The sequence below is a fragment of the Cervus elaphus genome, chromosome 18 (genome assembly GCF_910594005.1).
Source record: "Cervus elaphus chromosome 18, mCerEla1.1, whole genome shotgun sequence".
In the NCBI taxonomy this organism is placed as follows: Eukaryota; Metazoa; Chordata; class Mammalia; order Artiodactyla; family Cervidae; genus Cervus; species Cervus elaphus.
Genome location: NC_057832.1, coordinates 109667870 through 109686603, shown reverse-complemented (window position 1 = coordinate 109686603; position 18734 = coordinate 109667870). Strand labels below are relative to the sequence as shown.

At 49.4% G+C, this 18734-nt stretch overlaps 1 protein-coding gene across 2 annotated transcripts in view; it reads left to right on the top strand.

Annotated features, from left to right (window-relative positions):
- The window catches only part of DENND2A (DENN domain containing 2A), a 98255-nt gene extending 80616 nt beyond the window's left edge, over positions 1 to 17639 (top strand). For both annotated transcript variants that reach the window (XM_043872530.1, XM_043872531.1), the window contains 6 exons: positions 9291 to 9468; positions 11207 to 11248; positions 14195 to 14312; positions 14700 to 14951; positions 16318 to 16404; positions 17294 to 17639. In XM_043872530.1, the coding sequence (XP_043728465.1) occupies positions 9291 to 9468; positions 11207 to 11248; positions 14195 to 14312; positions 14700 to 14951; positions 16318 to 16404; positions 17294 to 17325 (709 nt within the window). In that variant the 3' untranslated portion in view covers positions 17326 to 17639. The remainder of the gene's footprint in view (positions 1 to 9290; positions 9469 to 11206; positions 11249 to 14194; positions 14313 to 14699; positions 14952 to 16317; positions 16405 to 17293) is intronic.
- Positions 17640 to 18734: the final 1095 nt, after the last annotated feature.

Sequence of the window (18734 nt, the reverse complement as noted above, 5' to 3'; positions counted from 1 at the left end):
TATTTTTTCATTTATTTTTATTAGTTGGAGGTGGGACAGTCTTTTTAAAAACGTGCTGTCACAACCTGCTCTGTGCTTGGCAGGCCAGCCAGAATTGTCTCCTGAGGAAGCTCAGACATCTGTGCTTTTCTCTCCAGGGCCCACCCCCACCCACCCTTCCAGCCGGGACCCCCGTGAGGCAGGTGGCTGAGGGAACCTCCAGAGTCTCTCCTAGCTCTGACCTTCTCTGAGTCCGTGGGCTGGGGTGCCCCAGGTGTCTGCCACATCCCTTGATCTCTGCCCACCCATCAGTCTTGGTCCCAGACCTGCTGAAGTACCCTGCCCCCATTCCTGACCCAGGACTCATCCGTCTCAGGCATCCTGTGCTTTCCAGTGTCCCAGGGGACAACCACCTCCTCTGCCCAGCTGTGTGATTCCCATGAGACCCCTTCAGCTCAGATGCTCTGGGATTCCACCCTCACGTGGCCCACTACTCTCCCAGGGGGTCTGATTCAGTAGAAACCATCTCGATAGCATTTTCCTGAGAGTGCTTCTAAATGTAGGCACTTCAGGATGGTGAGGTGCTGAGGAAACTAATTGTGAGTGCCCTTCTAACACCCCACTTAACCTTATCTGGGTTGAAGATAAATAAATATACCCCATGTTACAAACCCACTCTCCGACTCCCAGGCCTCTGTGCTAGCCTTTGTTCAGAAGTCAGGGCACCATCTGTACCTCCTCTTGCAGCTTTAAGTGCTTGCTTCTGAGGGGGCCTCAGCGCAGCCTCCTCTTTAGGGGTCTCTCTGACCCTCAGACTTACCCCCTCCCCTAACAGAGAGCCCACACAGGAAGTCTGGCTCACCTGTGAAACAGGGACCTAGCTAATGATCAGAGCCCAGCAACACCGCCAGAGAACATGGTGCATGTGAAGTTACTGAGTGAGAAAGCCAGAACCCATGTTCTCTTCTCCAGCCTGCTCCACCTAAGGGGTTCCTCTGGGAGGAATCAGCCTCCACCTACTCCTGATTTTGGGGAAAGTAGCTCTAGGGAACTGAAGCATTCTTCAGCTCGGCCATGACAAACCAGTGGCTGGCTGCAAGTCGTCTGACCTGGAAGTCTCTGAAGAAAGCCTTCAGCCTAAGTTCAGCCAGTGCTTTCACCCTCACCAGCGGGCACCACTCGCTCTCTACGGGCTGTGCATGCCCTGATTTCTAGCCCTGCTCAGCTGGAAGTAGAAGTAGGCTGCCGCAGGTTCCCATCTGTAGCACCCCATCTCCTCAAGGCCATGGAGCAGGGCATGAGAATAGGGCACGCCGCAGGCTCAGTGAGCGGCCCCGTGACATCCCGGGGAGAACGTCAGCCTGCCAGAGGCCTGTGGTCGCTGCCACCAGCACCCTCCCCCCACACAAGTCATTTCCTCATCGTTGGAAGTGCGTCTGCCCACTGCAAGAGGAAATTGCTGGGAGTTGTGGCAAATATTGTATGAGTTATAAAAGGGTTTTAAGTGGAGCCAAAAATCTATCAAATTTAGAATAACATTCTTGCTCCGTTTCATCTTTACGGTGGACGTTGAGTGTTTCTTAAGGCTCTGTCAAGCCAAAGTTTAGCAGATGGGAAAGAAAGAATGTTGTTGTGATCGCTTGTTCTGTTGTCATAACAACCTAAATAAATATTTTCCTATACCCCTTTCCTCATTTCCCTGATGATAAACATTTTGTTTTTTCGTTTATTAATTTCAGTTCCCAAGCTTTTGGCCAAATCTACACACTAGGCTGAATAAGAGAATCAGAGCTGCACGTAAACAATTTGTGTAAAAGTTTTAGGCAGGACGATGGTTTTTAATATTCAAGAAACTTACTTATCTTTCCGTAGTGCATTCACACCAGAAGCTAAATGACAGACTTCTAGCTCATTAGCTAGAAGTGGGACTGGGTGGTCTAATCTGGACAAATAGTAGAACTTGAACCTTGGCCTTGACATGGAGTGACTACACAAATAAGTCCATGTGTAGCTGTGCACCTTCATCTTGTTGTGTGTTCCTTTTACCTCATTTTTAATCAGTTTCTGTAGGCTTAAATGAGGCCCCGTATCCTGTCTCAGTCAGTTGCATCGTAGTGTTTCAATAAAAGGTTGGGTTTGTGGCACACCCTCTCCAGGCAAGTGAGCTTGCCAAGGGCTACTTGAGGGTGTGAGTAGCCACCATCTTGGTGGTCCAACATCTAGAGTACTACTTCAGAGGTCCTCGTGAAGCTAACAGGGAGATACCTGTGTTTTAGTTCAGCAGAGTGCTATGAAAATGCCATCAGACTGATTACACATTAAATATTAACTACCTTTCTTTTTTTTGCCTATGAACACCAAGATAACTTTGAAGCAAGGTTTAGACAATAGCATAGCCACAAATTGACTCCAAACCCATCACCAACAGAATCTCGGATATATATATACTCCAGCTCTCTTCTGGAGTCAGGTCCCTCCAGGCTGTGCTGGCTCTAAGTGTAGTCCTTCGGGGGCTTACTGCGGCCACCTAAAAACTCTCCAACACTGTATCCACTAATTCCTCGGAATGAGATGTCACCTTGCTTTTCTGTCCTGTTTCCATCAGTGAGCTTTAGAATTACCCTCCAGGCCTGCGTTTTTTTCAGTGTCAGTTATTTTCAGCTCCTGGCTCCTACCTCCAGTTCCTGGCTTTCTCTCTCTCTCTCTCATAGTTCATAGTTGGCAGACATTAAAGCTGGAACACCCACTTTCCTTATGTTACAGATGAGGAAGCTGAGGCCTTGGAGAAGAGCTTTACCTGAGATCACACAGGGAGTAGCAGACCCAGTTTTGTTGAGGTCCAGCCTGGGTTCTTTTTTAACTCGGTGACACATTTCTTCAGGGTCTGAAAGTACAGTAATGGAAGCATGGCAGCCACCTCCCACTATGTCTCAGCAGGCCCCAGACCACATCAGATCACTGCTCGCTCTGGTTCCTGGGAATCACGCACAAAGAGAGAGATCCTTTGCCTGCAATCCTAAAGGATGCTGATGGACTCACTCCGCAAATTCCTGGGGTCTCTCCAACTCTGGAAACTCATCCTTCACTTTTCTGGTAGCGTCTTAGAGAAAGCTCTGTGCTTGACTCTTTCTGGTTTCTAGGTGAATTGGGAGGCTGCTGAGCATAGTAATAACTAACTGCAAATTGGGCTAGGACCTTGGTGCTGGGAAAGATTGAGGGCATGAGGAGAAGGGGACGACAGAGGATGAGATGGTTGGATGGCATCACTGACTCAATGGACATGAGCTTGAGCAAACTCTGGAGATGGTGAAGGACAGGAAACCCTGGCGTGCTTCAGTCCATGGAATCGGAAAGAGTCAGACACAACTGACTGACTAAACACCACCACATAGGGCACAAGGGCTTTGTAGCAGCCAGAACTGAAGCGTCTTCTCCAGGAGAATCTGAGTGCTCGCAAGGGTATCCTGGGGTCTCTGGACTAATGTTTCAACCCTCAGGAACCACCACCAAGTAGCAAAGCATTCTGGGACCTGACCCTTCTCCCCTGTGCCCATCTTTTAACCTTGTGGCCCAGCCAACCTCCCACTGGGGCATCTCCGCCCTCCCTGGCTTTTGTGCAAATTGATCACAGCTGCAGGGGGCCAGCATTCCTTTCCTCCACCCCCACTGTAATGCGAGCCAGCTGCCAGGGCTCCCTCCTAGAACTTCCTTCAAAAACACCGCCTCTCCTCCAACCAGCAGACGCTCCGTAAGGCTCCACATTAAGTGGCAAGAGAGCCTGAGCCGTCGTCCTTAGCATCCCTAGAGCTGTAGACTGTACTTTGCATGTTCCTAAGAAACCACCAGTCCTAGCAGTGCCCACCCCCGTGGAAGCTCCTCTAGCCTTTATGGGTCGGGGAATAAAATCTCAACAAGCTACACTCAGAGTAATCCCTTCTTTCCTCTTCTACCTTTTTTTTTTTTCAAGATTCACTTATTTTTTGGGTGTGGTGGGTCTTCATTGTTATACGGAGGTTTTCTCTAGTTGCGGCAAACAGAGGCTACTCTCTCACTGTGGTGTGCAGGCCTCTCATTGCAGTGGCTTCCTGTTGTGGAGCACTGGCTCTAGGGCACACGGGCTTCAGTGGTTGCAGCTCTCGGCTCTAGAGCGCAGGCTCAGTAGTTGTAGGTGGTGCACAGGCTTAGTTGCTCTGCGGCATGTAGCATCGGCATGTAGGATCTTCCCAGACCGGGGATCAACCTGGTGTCCTTTGCATTGCAAGGCGGATTCTTAACCACTGAATCACCAGGGAAGCCCCTCTTCTGCCATTTATTTGGAAGGAACAGCTGCCACTTACTGTATTATTTGCAGAATCTGACCTTTCCTTCTCATGTTTCAAGAGGCAGAATTTTGTTTTAGAATATTGGACAGGGCTGGAGAACGAGTGGGATGCGACACTGCCCACACTGCCCGCCTCTCGGGTGGCTCCTGACCCGCTGTGCTGCCCAGGTGCCAGCAAGTGAGGTGGCAGTGGGAACCAGGTGGGAAACATGGGGACGCAGCTGCAACAGCGATCGGACTGTTTAAAAAGCAAACAAGCAAAAAACACCTGTTAGCAGAATCGACAATAGTAGTACCAACCTTCATGGCCAACGGCTGACACAGTTGAGCTGTCATTTGTCCCCATCGAGACTGAGTACGCGACTTAGCGACTAAACAACAACAGCAGGCTGAGTACCGGTGTCCCTCAGCTCCCTGCATTCCAGTTAAATGAATGCATTTCTTCTTTCCATGACGTTTCTTTCCCTGCCTTGCGTATCTAGTGCTGGCATTGCTTATCATTGTGCTCTCTACTTGTTCCAACTACCTTCCCTGCCCAGCTGGTTCACACTCACTGCAGCTGAGCCACACACCCTGCCCCCCAGACTCCTGGGCTTCAGCCAGAAATACAAAGTACAGCCGCGCTGGAGAGAAGGGGAGACACTCTGCAGACCTGCTCCCTCCAGGGCTGAGGCCAAAAGAAGGCCAAAGGGCAGGAGGCCATTACTCTGAATTGGTAAAAAAAAGAAAAAAAAAGAAAGAAAATTACGCAGATTTTGTTTTCTTTTTTTTTTAAATTTTTAATTGGACTTTGAAAAAAACTTTTTATTTGGGGTTTTTAGGTCGTGCCACATGGCATGTGGAATGTTAGTTCCCCGACTAGGGATCAAACCCATACCCCCTGCATTGGAAACTCAAAGCCTTACCCACTGGACCTTTGGGGAAGTCCCCAGACTTGTTTTTCTATTGCAGTAATGAAAAAAAAAAACAAACCCAAAGGCTTCTGGCTATGCCTCTTCATGCCTCTGCTCCTCAGTCTGCATCCCTTTACCTTGTGCCGTCTTCAGGACTCCTCGCTCCCCACCCTGCCCTCACCCTGGATGCAGAAGTTACTTTAACCTCTTTTAGCCTGGGGTTCACTGTTGTTCAGTTGCTCAGGAGCATCCGATTCTTTGTGACCCCATGGACTGCAGCCTGCCGGGCTTCCCTGCCCTTAACCATCTCCCGGAGTTCTAAAATCGGTTCCAGGTCTAAAATTCTGTGATTCTGTAACTTCCCCGGAGTCAGAAATGCTTAAACCACACCTCTGAAGTGTAAACACACTCTTAAACATAAGTGCCGCATTTTTATTCTCCTTTAGTGACTTGACTAAAGTGCTAACTTGCTTCAGTCATGTCCAATTCTTTGTGATTATATGGACTGTGGCCAGCCAGGCTCCTCTGTCCATGAGATTCTACAGCCGAGAATAATGGAATGGATTGCCAGGCTTTCTTCTGGGGGATCTTTCCACCTCAAGGATTAAACCCAAGTCTCTCACATCTCTTTCATTGGTAGGCAGGTTCTTCACCACTCGGGCCCCTTGGGGAGCCCTTGACTAAAGTGAGAATTTCAAAAACTTGCTGAAGGAACCATGGATGACAGAGTCCATGACATACACCACTGCATGATCCACTCTTTCTCCAAGTGATATTTAGGAGCTTAATAACAAATGTGCTATAAAAAGAGGTGGATTTCATACACAAGGCTTCCTTCAGAAAATTCCTTCTTAGGATCTCTTTTAAAGAACTCCCACTAGCCACTTGGAAATGAAAGCCAACACCCCAGTAAAAGGTGTAACATATCAAAATTCCACCTCAACCATCACTTTCTACCCACTCCCCACCATACCCCACCCCCAGCTCTCCAGTCAAAATCATTGACTTCCAAGCCTTTTTACTACAGTCCACAATTAGAAATACATTTTATATTCAGACCTAATATACACCCCACATAATACACACATATAGTTATTTACAACTGGGGGAAATGCATCACACTCTTATTTTCTCTTACATTCTTTTTGTTGTAGTTGTTTTTAATGCTGATCACAACCCACTGAAATTATTTCAGGGCCCCCGATGGACTGCAAAATTATAGTCTGCAAAAACCTGCTTTACACATGACTATCCTTGTTTATATTATGATGTCCTTCTAGTTTTCTAAGTCATGACCCATAGTACTTGAGCAGATCAGCTTTGTAGATTGGCCACACACAAATACAGCTTCGTCCTAAAAAATCAAAGTTTTCGAACAAAGTGAATTCAGCACATTCAGTGATCTATAGGTCAAGGAAATTAGACGTAAATGATCAGCAATTCACTAAAAGTATCAACATTCCTGACTTATCTGGTAGAAAGTGATGCCTTAAGAAATAAAGCTCTTATGCTTTTCAAGACAATTTTTTTTTTTAAAGTCTTTACGTTTATTGAATCCAGAGAGAAAACAATGATTTACAGAATGGAAAAAAAAAAAGTGTGTGTCATGTCTCAATGCCTTAGGATTTAATTCAACATAATGGATAGGGTTATATTTACAGGTTTAAAAACTACATTTGCTATTATTTTTATAGTGTAACCTAATATTTCAGTTGTGGAAAGAGGTCATTAGTAGTTATTAAAGAGTAAATGGTGATAGTAATAGTTACAACCTCAGAGTGCTATTGAGAGGTGTCTGTTGTTGTTGTTCAGTTGCTAAATGGCATTCAAGAAGATCTTTTAAAAGGCAGAAATCACTTCACCGCACACTGCTGGCTGAATTATTGATGTTGCTCTCTTGGTATAAGTCCGAACTTTACCTTACTCAGCTATGTCTCACCCTTACTCAGCTAATGAAGGTATTATAGTGATAAAAAACAAAATGTTGGGGTAGCATCTTTCTCATTTTGAGGGTGATCATTTGAAAGAAAACATAAGACCAAGTATCGGTGAAATTTGTGGCTGCTCCACTACTGAGAGGTATCTCATGACCCCAGTGAGTATTAGGAGATTGATTATTTGCTAAGATAGAGAACAGGAAAGTTAGGAGACATACAAATGAACAAGATTCAACATTGCTCTTATTAGGTTCAGCTTCCTTAGTGGCTCAACTGGAAAAGAATCCGCCTGCAATGCGGGAGACCTGAGTTCGATCCCTGGGTTGGGTAGATCTCCTGGAGAAGGGAACGGCTACCCGCTCCAGTATTCTGGCCTGGAGAATTCCACAGACTGTATAGCCTAATAAGTGAAAGTGAAAGTTGCTCAGTTGCTTCTGACTCTTGGCGACCCCAGGGACTGTAGCCCACCAGGCTCCTCCGTCCATGGGATTCTCCAGGCAAGAATACTGGAGTGGGTTACCATTTCCTTCTTCAGGGAATCTTCCTGACCCAGGGATCGAACCCAGGTCTCCTGCATTGCAGGCAGGTGCTTTAACCTCTGAGCCACCAGGGAAGCCTGATGTGCTGAGTACAGAGAAAAGGTCAGACAAGTGATAGACATTCTGAGACCATCATTGTTTATCATCTCAAATAGTTTTGTCATTTTGGTTAGGAGCCCCCAAATGGAAGCAGGATCAAAACGAGGGCTAGTGCATATGTTAAGGATGTCTCAGGGGGTGCTAGATTCATAGGAACTTACTAGATTCAGAGGAATCTAAATGATTTGGGGAAGGTTGCTTTTTTATTGCAGTAAAATATACATAACCATAAATTTTACCATTTTAATAATCTTTAAGTGTACAATTCAGGGGCATTTAGCACATTCACAATATTTGCAACCATCACTACTATCCATTTCCAGAGCTTTTCATCATCTCAACTGTAATTCTGTCCTCTTTAGGCTACAATGTGCCCCTTTCCCTTCCTCCAGCCCCTGCTAACTTCCCTCCTGCTCTGTCTCGATGCATTTGCTGATTCTGATTCCCTCGTGTGACTGGAATCATACAGTACATGTCTCGTTCTGCCTGGCTGAGTTCACTTGCTGGCCAGTATCTTCTAGTCCACTTCTTTTCTTCTTAAGTAAACCAGAGCTAAGTGATTTTTTTGATGGGCTCAGGAAAGTTTTATGGCAACGAGATTATAGGTGTGTGACATCATGGGAATGTAGTAAAGGAGCATTCATCCATCCAGAACTCAGCTTCCTTGCAACTTGACGTGAACAGAGCACAGCTGAGAACCAGGGCGAACATTCAGAAGGTGTCCTAACAAATGCAGTGCTGGTTACAGGGACCCGAAGGTGACCCAGTATACTCTTGGGTGAATCCACTGGGCCCTCACTTTTGTTTTACTCTTGCATTAGACACTTCTAACAAGCTGCTAGAGTTTCCAACACCATAACATTTTAGAAACAGCATATCAGGATGAGAGGAGAGGGGAGCCGCTGGGAGCAGGCTCACTTAGTGATAAGAAACGATTTCGAGGAAGAAGAGAAAGCCTGCTCTCACTCATCTTGGAAGCCACCAGTCCTCACTATGCTGCAGCTCTGCAGAAATGATATAAAAGCGATGCTCCCAGGTAATCCACCCGTTCACTGCACAAGCCGAGCCCAAATCCAGGCACGGAGCAAAGCGCTGTGGCTCCCACACAACTGTCAGGCCCAGCGTTCGCCAATACAAGGCTACATTATGATCATCCTGCTTTAAGAGAGTCTCTCGTTAGTTTTCTGTGTTTTGAATTCTGGGCAAGAAGTGCATGAATTCTGCTTTTACACAACCGAGCCATTTGGAGCGGACGGCTGCACCTGAACACTGAAGGATGCTGTCTCCCCCCTCCCCTGCCCACACCTAGGCGTTCACACTTGGCGGAGAGAACGTGGGTTCCAGTACAAAGTCTCTTCACTGAGAGAAGGAGCACCCACGAGGAAGGAGGCTTTCGTCGTTTGGGGGCTTTCTGTGGGTGGGGTGTGCGAGGGGGCTGGCGTGTGAACCTTTCTCTCTGGGTCTTCGTGGAGGCGGCCCGCCCTCCTGAACCGGCCCTTCCTCCCCTCTCTCCCCGCTGCAGCACCCTGTCCACGTGCTGCCACGCGATGGTGGCGGCCATCTACCCCTTCACCTGGCAGCACACCTACATCCCCGTGCTGCCGCCCGCCATGATCGACATCGTGTGCTCGCCAACGCCCTTCCTCATCGGGCTGCTCACCAGCTCGCTGCCGCTGCTCAGGGAGCTGCCGCTGGAGGAGGTGAGCTCCCTGTGGGGGCAGGGGCGGGGGGAGGGACCTCCTGTGGCTCTGGCAGCAGGCAGGGTCAGGGGGCAGCGGGACCCCACGGCCTTGTCTGTGAGCCAGCACCCCCCCGCCAAGCCAGCTTCAGCAGAACCTCTTGCCTGCAGACTCAGTTTCCCCTCTAAATGAACCTACAGCCGTGGACACCCATTGAGAAGGGCTGCAGTCAGCAATTGGTTGCTGCTATTGAGTCACGTCCCACTTTTTGTGACCCCCACGGACCGCTGTCCATAGGATTTCCCAGGCAAGAATACTGGAGTGGGCTGCCATTTCCTTCTCCAGGGGAGCTTCCCGATCGTGGGTGGAAAGCTGTGTGTCCTGCATTGGCAGGTGGATTCTTTACCTCTGAGCCGCCAGGGAAGCCCAACCAATGATTTACTAGATTTTAATACACCTCGTCCATAAAGAGCCATGCGCCCTATCCTTCCCCCGTCCACCCCTCCACCATGGGAAAAAAGCACACGAAGAGCTAATGGTAACTGGAAATCATCTCTGGGCCAATAACAAAGTCTTGAGAAGGACTGTGTTCCTATAAGTAGGTCCTTTTTCATATTAGCTAAAAAGGCAGTAACCTAAATGTGTTCAGCGATTGAGTTCTGGATCCAAATGAGAAAAGCCCTGCTTAGCGTCTCTGTGGTTACTGAGTCCCAGCCCCTTCCTCAGACTGGTTTCCGTCTCCAGTACTGAGAGCTTCCGGCAGTCACAGCAGAACCGTGGGGACCAAGTGATGCTGCACAGAACCGCCAGGCCTGCACCCTCCCCGTGTCCCGAGATGCAGCTACTGTAATTGCCCAGGTGGTCCTATAGTCTCGTTAAAGATGAACCAGCCGACTCAGGTCTTTGAGTGTGGGTTTGTGAACTGCAGAGGGTTTTCCTGGGTGCCCTGTGAGCCTGCAGACGGCTCAGTTCCACCCCCGGGAGAGGGTGTGAGAAGGAAGGACAGCCTCTCTCAGCTCCTGGCCCCTGTGTTAGAGCCCGTGGTTCCTGCTCTTGTGGAAACACAGCGGGCACGCAGGCGCCCTGCTCATCCTCCGTCATAGCCAGCGGTCCACACTGTGTGATCCCGTGAGTGGGCGCCTTCCTAAGTTTTGCGCCCTAGGCGCTTCACTTGCCTCTCCCTAGTTGTGGCCCCGGGTCTCAGCCTCACTCTGAGGAAGGAGGACGAGAACCTTGGCTCATGGAAGCCCAGCACCTGCAGCTTGGCTTACTGCCCCCTTGGGTCCAGTCCTCTGGGTCTCTCCCCTTTTATCCCATTAACAGAAATGACAAGACTGAGTGGGTAACTGGGAGGTAGGAGGGGGAGGCCTGGCAGGGGTGGCAGAATCCAGTGGAATGGGAACAAGCTGGGGCTCTAGCCTCTCTCTCTGTCTCAGTGACCCACACACTAAAAAACACTAAAAACAGCGGCTCTGCCTTAGCCAGTCCAGGAACAGGGCAGGAAGTCCAGCCTTTGGCCCACATGTATCCTAGCCTGCGGTTACAGTGTTGAAAGCATGCATGTCTGGAAAGCTTTTTCCCCTCCTCCCCCTTCATCATCTGTGGCTTCAGTGGCAATGTCAGGAAACCATAATTGGCCCACTCCGCCCCCACCCGGCTGCCTCTCTGGGTGCCAAGAAGGAAGAAGGCTAACCGTCCATCTCTATATCCTGGAAGCCCTCCCTGCTGACAGTAACAGTCCCTTTTCCTCACCTCGTAGGTCCTCGTGGTCGACCTCGTCAACAATCGGTTCCTCAGACAGGTGAGTGAGAAGCACCCCAGCTTCAACCCACTGCTGGCTCTGTTGTCACCTCTTGTTGTTTAGAGCTCACCTTTCCAGCTCTGTGGGGGGCCGGGAGTTGCAGAACAGGCCAGCAGGCTGGGGCAGTCCCCGGACAGGGCCTGACTGCGGACAGCACAGAAGGCAGGGGCCAAAGAAGAGCGGTTTGGACAAACGATCGATTCCCATGGGCTCTGTCACAAAATGGTTTGCTGACAGAATCTTTGTATGGGTTATAACTGTAGACACTTAACCTTTCTCAACATGCCTTTAAATATTTGACAACAAATTTCACGATATAATGTGAAGTGGAAAAATCAGGATAAAAATTATATACATTACTTTGCTGATCTTTTTTGTAAGGATAGAAATGAGGGGGGAAAAAAAGAAATGAGGGGAAAAATACATATATATATAGAAAGATAGAAAGGAAAACTCACCAAAACATCAATTCTGGTTGTCTTAGGGTGGGAGACTGAAAAGGAGACAGATTATGAGCGATTTTAGATTGTTTTAATATTTTCATACATTTTCTATAATGATCATAAACTACTTTCATTATCAGAGAATGGGGGTTGGGTGCAGTTCAGTCCCTGGTAGGGGAACCCACGTGCTACATGGCACGGCCAAATAAATAAATAAAATAAAATAAACTTGGAGTGGCCACTGAAAAGTTATGCATGATAATGCTGTTCTTTATCATTAGTTCCATCTACTTTCACTTTCCAAGGGCCCTCTGGGTAGGCCCATCCCCACGGCCCTCCTGCTCTGAGACCCAGATCATAAAGCCGGCTTTCAATCATACAGGTCATCTGCCCTGACCAGAGCCCCCTGATAAGAATTAGCCACCTTGTGGGGGTGGGGCATTGGGAAACATTTATTGAGTAGCCACTTAGGTGCAGGGAACTTTCACAAGTTAATTGCATTGCATTTAATTTCCCCCAGCCTTACTGAGCTCTTATTGACATATAACAAACATATTTAAATTTAAGACGTACAACATGATGATTTGATATACGTATACATTGAGAAATTAGAAACACAATAGGATTAATTAGTTAACCCCTCCATCCCCTCACATAATTACCTGTGTTTGGAGGGATAACACTTAAGATCTACTCTCTTAACAACTTTTAAGTATACTTTAACTATAGTCACCAAACTAGACATTAGATTCCTCAGAATTTACTCCTTTTATAGCTGGAAATTTGCACCCTTTGACCAACATTTGCCCTTTTCCTCACCCCTCGCCCCTGGTAACCACCTCTCTACTCTCTGTTTTTATGAGTTCCATTTTTTTAATTAATATTTTGAGTTCAGTGTTTTAGATTCCACATATAAGTGAGAACATACAGTATTTATCTTTGGCTGTCTGGTCTACTTCACTTAGCATTATGTCTTCAAGGTCTATCAGTGTAGTCACAAAGGCAGTATGTCTTTTTATGGCTGAATAATATTCCATTGAGCGTGTATATGTATGTGTATGTGTACATATATACATACACATGTATATACACATACATACACATCTGTAAAAATGTCTATTCGTGTCCTCTGCCTTTCTTTTTTCTCTTGAGTTGTATGAGTGCCTTATGTATTTTGGATAGTAACCCCTTATCGGGTGTGTGATTTACAGCTACATTCTCCATCCTGGAGGTTGCCTTTTTGCTTTGCTGACCGATTGTCTTACTGTATATAAGCTTCTCAGTGTGGACTCTGACTTGTTTATTCTCGCTTTGGTGGCTTGTGCTTTTGGTGTCATGTTCCCAAAAATCGTTGCCAAGATCAGTGTCAAACAGCTTTTCACCTGTATTTTCTTCCAGAAGTTTTACAATGTCTGGTCTTACATTTAAGTCTGTAATCCATTTTTTAAAATCCCCATAATTTGGGGGAGAGGTACAAGATAGGGGTTCAAATTTCATTCCTTCGTATGTGGATGTCAAATTTTTCCAGTACCATTTATGTAAGCAACCATCCTTTTCCCATTGAATATTCAACTCCCTTGTCAAATGTTAGTTGACCGTATATGAATGAATTTGTTTCTGGCCTCTCGATTCTGTTCTGTTTGTCGTCTTGTTCAGTCGCTCAGTCGTGTCCAACTCTTTCAACCCTATGGACTATAGCACGCCAGGCTTCCCTGTCCTCCCCTGTCTGTGTTTGTTTTTATGCCAGTTGATGTTGGGAAAAATTGAAGGCAGAAGGAGAAGGGGACAACAGAGGATGAGATGGTTAGATAGCATCACCAACTCAACGGGCATGAGTTTGAGCAAGCTCCAGGAGAGGGCAGGGGAGGACAGGGAAGCCTGGCGCGCTGCAGTCCGTGGGGCTGCAGAGAGTTGGACAGGACTGAGCGACTGAACAGCAATGACAGCCATACTGTCTTGATTGCTACGGCTCCATGATAAAGTTTGAAATCAGGAATTAGGATGCCTCCAGCATCCTAATTTGTTCTTCTTTCCTAAGATTGTTTTGGCTATTCAGTCTTTTAAGGGTCCATACACATTTTAGGATTTTTTTTTTTCTATTTCTGTGAAAAATGTCATTGGAATTTTCATAGGAATTTGCATGGAATCTATAGATGGCTTTGAGTAGCATGGACATTTTAACAATATTCTTTCAATCTATGAACACAGAATATCTTTCCATTTATTTTATATCTTCTCCAGTTTCAGTCATCACCATCTTATTTGTTGCATTTAATCTTCACAGTGAGATAATCTGTTTTACCAAATGGGGAAGCTGAGGCTCCTGTAGCTTGTTAAGAGTGGAATCAAGATTCAAGCCTCTGGTTCAAAGTTGTGTTCTTTCCACTAAACCAGGAACCGTGCCGGGCCTGCCCTGCAGAATCCGCTGTGTCCTGCTGGCTGGGATACAGACACCATCCCCAGAAATGCTGGGACAATGACTCCCGTTTTTTCTGCTTTACAGATGGACGATGAGGACTCCATTCTGCCCCGGAAGCTTCAGGTAGCCCTGGAACACATTCTGGAGCAGAGGAATGACCTGGCTAGTGAGCAGGATGAGGGGCCCCCTGACGGCAAGCGAGGTAAATGCTCAACCACCTCCCAGACTGCACCCCCGCCTCCATCCTCGGAGCCAGGGAGCAATGGACTATGGGCGTCTATCTGTACACTTGGCATGGGGTTAAGTCGGGAAATGGGCAGCGAGGTGTACGAGGGGAGAGGCTGGCGCTCATCCCCTTCAGCCGCGAGTTGTAGAAAAAACCTTTCCCACCCCACCCCCAGTTTAGCCCTAAAAAATCTGTTTAAAGGTAGGGGAGAAAAGACAGGCTCACTGTGGGGAACCTCTTCCATGGATCATCACAGTCGGCCTCCCAGGGACCTGGAATAGCACCCTGGTCTTTTCTGACTGGTTCGTCCCAGAGGCTCTGCCTCCGCCCTCAGCGGTCCTGGTCCTCCCCTGCTCTGCTCAGGCCCTGAGTCCAGCCCCTTGAACGAGGTGGTGTCTGAAGCCTTTGTCCGCTTCTTCGTGGAGATCGTGGGCCACTACCCGCTGTTCCTGACGGCGGGCGAGCGCGAGGAAAGGACGCTGCAGCTGCAGCGAGAGGCCTTCCGCAAAGCCGTCTCCTCCAAGAGCCTCCGCCGGTTCCTGGAGGTCTTCATGGAGACCCAGACGTTCCGGGGCTTCATCCAGGAGCGGGAGCTGCGCCGGCAGGACGCCAAAGGTCGGGGCCCCACCATCTCCTCGGGTGTCGCTTTCCCTCTGCTCCCCGCTTCCAGTTCCAGTGCGAGTTCCCCTCTGTCCTCGTCTCCCCAGCTTGACCAGACTCTCAGGGACAGCCTTCCCCCCCCTCTCTGGCGTCTCTCCCCCGTTTCCTCAGGCCTCCTCTTGTCCCCTCTGCCCTCCTTCCTCACCCTCTCCGCGGGGCCCCAGGGATGGACAGAGGAGGAGAGGCTGGCCCGCACCCTCCACTCCACGTGCTGCCACCAACGCCCAGCGGGCTGGCCGTGGGGAAGGAGGACAGCAGAGAGCCCCCCTCCCCGGCCTGGGGAGCCCGAGGGCCCCCTCTCCACCCCCTCCCCGTGCCCCGCTTCTCAGGTTCTCCTTCGGTTCTCCTTGTCTCCCTCAGTGTCCCTGTCCCTGTTGCTGGGTTCCATCACGCCTCTAGTGATCAGGAGCGGGAAGTGTGCGGAAGAGAATGAAACCGTTCCTGTCTCTTTCTTCCATGTTCTTTAAGTCCTTTGGGGAATCTGAAAGCTAGAAATATCAGGAAAGGCTACCCCAGGTGGGAGCTAGGCCAGAGGACCAGAGAGATAGATGATTAACCCTGAGGGGATGCCACCCAGTGACGACGGTCGAGGGTGTGGGAGCAGCTGACCCAGGCCTGGGTGTCCTCTGGTGTCGCAAACGCAGAATCTGAGCTAAGGCAGCAAAGCTCCACATCCCCAGAGCTCTGTGCAAAGCAGAAAGCGGGGCTTCGTACTTCAGATGATTCTGATGAGGGTATCCGGAGAGACAAGAGAAGGTGGATTAGAGACTGGGAGAAGGCACACAACTCCTGATGAAAGAATTCACTAGAAGACCTGCCTGGTACACGGACCACTGTTTGACAGAAGATCAGCCTGAGGCTCCAGCCCTGGGCGAGAACTGAAGGTCCCTGCCTGCTGAGGTGACCTGCCCACCCCACCCTCTGAGTCCCTCAATGGCAGCTAGGCTCCCAGGAGGCAGGCCACTTGGCCAGGGGCCCTCTTATGGGAGATCTCAAGGAGAAGGGAAGGACCGGGACCATCTGGTTCTTCCCTGAGACCATGGGCCTGACACAGTCCAGGTGCTTGGAAGGTGTTCGTTGAGGAAAAATAGGACTTCATGTACGAGCTAGCTTTACAGCTTTCCAAAGACATTACTGCACAAGGCTGGGCAATTATAAGGTCAGGGAAAAAAACCTTTTAAATCTTTTGATTCAGAGCATGTTTATAGAGCAGCTCTGTCTCAGCGGCAAGGTTTCTCTTATCTGCAGCAGTAAGGAAACGAACACGTGTAGAAGCACCAAGAGAAGGAACTAAAGTGATTGGGATTTCTCTCGTCAACAGGTCTATTTGAGGTCCGAGCCCAGGAGTACCTGGAAACACTCCCCAGCGGAGAACACAGCGGTGTCAACAAGTTCCTGAAGGGACTAGGTGAGGCCCAGGGGTCTGGGTTCCCGGCAGCAGCCCCTGGGGCCACGAGGTCTTGGCCAGTTCCTGCCACTGGAGCCGGGGCTCATGACACTGAACTCTGAGGCCCACTGGGCCCAGTCGGCATCTTACCAACCTCCAGTTCTGCCCTGCCCCCGGAGCGGAAGCTAAGGACACACGGCCCTCTCCCGGCCCTCCTGGGCCCTGGCTGTGTTGCTCTTCTTTCACAGTTACCTCCACATCTTCAGTCTTCTGGGGAGTGGGGCTTAGAAGCATGATGAATGGAACCGGAGAAGGGGGCCTGGCGGTAGAGACCTGGCCCAGCCTCCAGGTGTGTTTCATTTCCCTGAAAAGTGGAAATGTAAGAATTTCAGTAAGGACTGTAGTTTAACCAGCCAAAAAACGCCCTTGCTAGGAAATGGAGGAGGAGAAGAAAGCAAAAAGCATGAGGGAGGGAGCAGGCCCCAGTGAGGACGAGCTGCAGTGAGGACAGCCCCCCAGGACCTGCAGGGTCCTGCTTAGAGCCTCACCCGGGGGGCCAGTGCCCGGGAAGGGACCACCCACCTCCCACAGGGCCGGGCCGGGCATTTGTTCCCCTCAGGACCCCCAGGGAGGCGTGACAGTCCCTGCGTCTTGTGTCACCATTTCAGAAGCAACGTCTGCAGCTCTGACAGTCTTCCCTTCAAAAGATCCCTGTTCACAGGGGAGGCACATGAGCAGTGCAGGGGGCACCCAGGCTGGAGGAACCCCCCATTTGTCCTGAGCCCTGGGGTGAAGCTCGGGGGTGGGGTGGGAGCCCCAGTTGTCCACACCACAGCTGGTGTGAAAAGGGCAGGATTTTAACTCAGCTCCTCTGTCTGCCTGGTGCAATGTTCTCATTTTCTTTTTTTAGGCAATAAAATGAAGTTTCTCCACAAGAAATAGCCCTCAACCCAGACTCCACAGAAAACTTCCTCCCAGGGCAACCACATGTCTTAAAAACAGTCCTGGTGGTCTTCCTAAGAAGTCGGATCCTTGGTTGTCCCAGGTGCTGGGATAAAGGCCAGGATGGTTTCTGGCCACCCCTGGGTCCTCCCTGGGGACAGGACCCCAGAGCTGCCGGCAGGCAGCTTCTTCAAAACAGCACTGGAATTGGGACCTGGGACCAGGCACGTTCAAAGGGATTGTTTTGGGTTGTTGGATTTGGGGTGTTTTTTTTTTTTAATCTTAGATATTAAAAAAGAAGAAGAAGAAAAGTGTTTGGGTTTTCTTTTTATTTCGCCAAGGCTAATAAGACAGCTGTCCTGCCCTGTGTCATGAACGTTTCCCCGGTCCATCCTGCCTGGCAGCTCACCCTGGAGCCAAAAGGAGGAGACTAGGAAGGAGCGGCCTCCTGGGACTTGGAACCGAGATGCTCCCTGGGGCAGAACTGGGGTCAAGGGAGAAGCACCGTGGCGACACCCACAGGCACTGCAGACCCCACGCCGCGGGTGTCAGGGCGGGAGTCCTCTCGGGGAAAGGATCGGCAGGTAGTGGAGTCAGGTCTGTGCTGGAAAGGCGGACAGAGGACAGCAGCAGGATTCGGTTTCCTGGGACGAACTGCTCTTTCAGCCCGGCCGGTGATGCCACCTGGTGGCCAAGCCCGCTTGTCTTTCATGTCGCCGACGCCTCTGGTCCCAAATGGACCTGACTCTCCTGGACGGCCTCTTTTCCCCTCCGAGGCCACAGAGCCCGCCCCTGCCCACAAGTCCACGACTTTTACAGGTACACGCAAAAAGAGGCTCTCTCTTCGTAAGATGTTAATAAAATATTCTTAGGGCTGTAAAGTTTACGATGCTGCCCACCTTAAAGCCCACAAGCCATGGCCTCGACCCCATTCCTATTTTACTGCAGGAGATTTTCCCATCTCCGTGTAGGGCCCAGAACAGCACATGTAAAGTCGTACATGCTACCCGTGTAGGATGAATGGAGGGACTTCTGTTGTCATCAAGAAGCAGCATCAATGTCGGGTACATACACGATCCGAATGAACTTACAAAACAGAATGAGACTCAGAGACTTAGAGACGGAAACTACGGTTGCCAGGAGAGGTGGGGGAGGCTGGGGGGAAGGGACGGTTAGGGAGTTGGAGACAGACGTGTACAAACTGCTCTATTTAAAGTGGATAACCAGGAAGGACCTACTGTACCGCACAGAGAACGCTGCTCAGTGATATGTGGCAGCCTGGGTGGGAGGGGAGTCAGGGGAGAATGGCTACATGTTTGTGTATGGCTGAGTCCTTTCACTGTTCTCCTGAAACTGTCACGTCTTTGTTAATCGGCTATACCCCAGTACAAAATAAAAAGTTAAAAAAG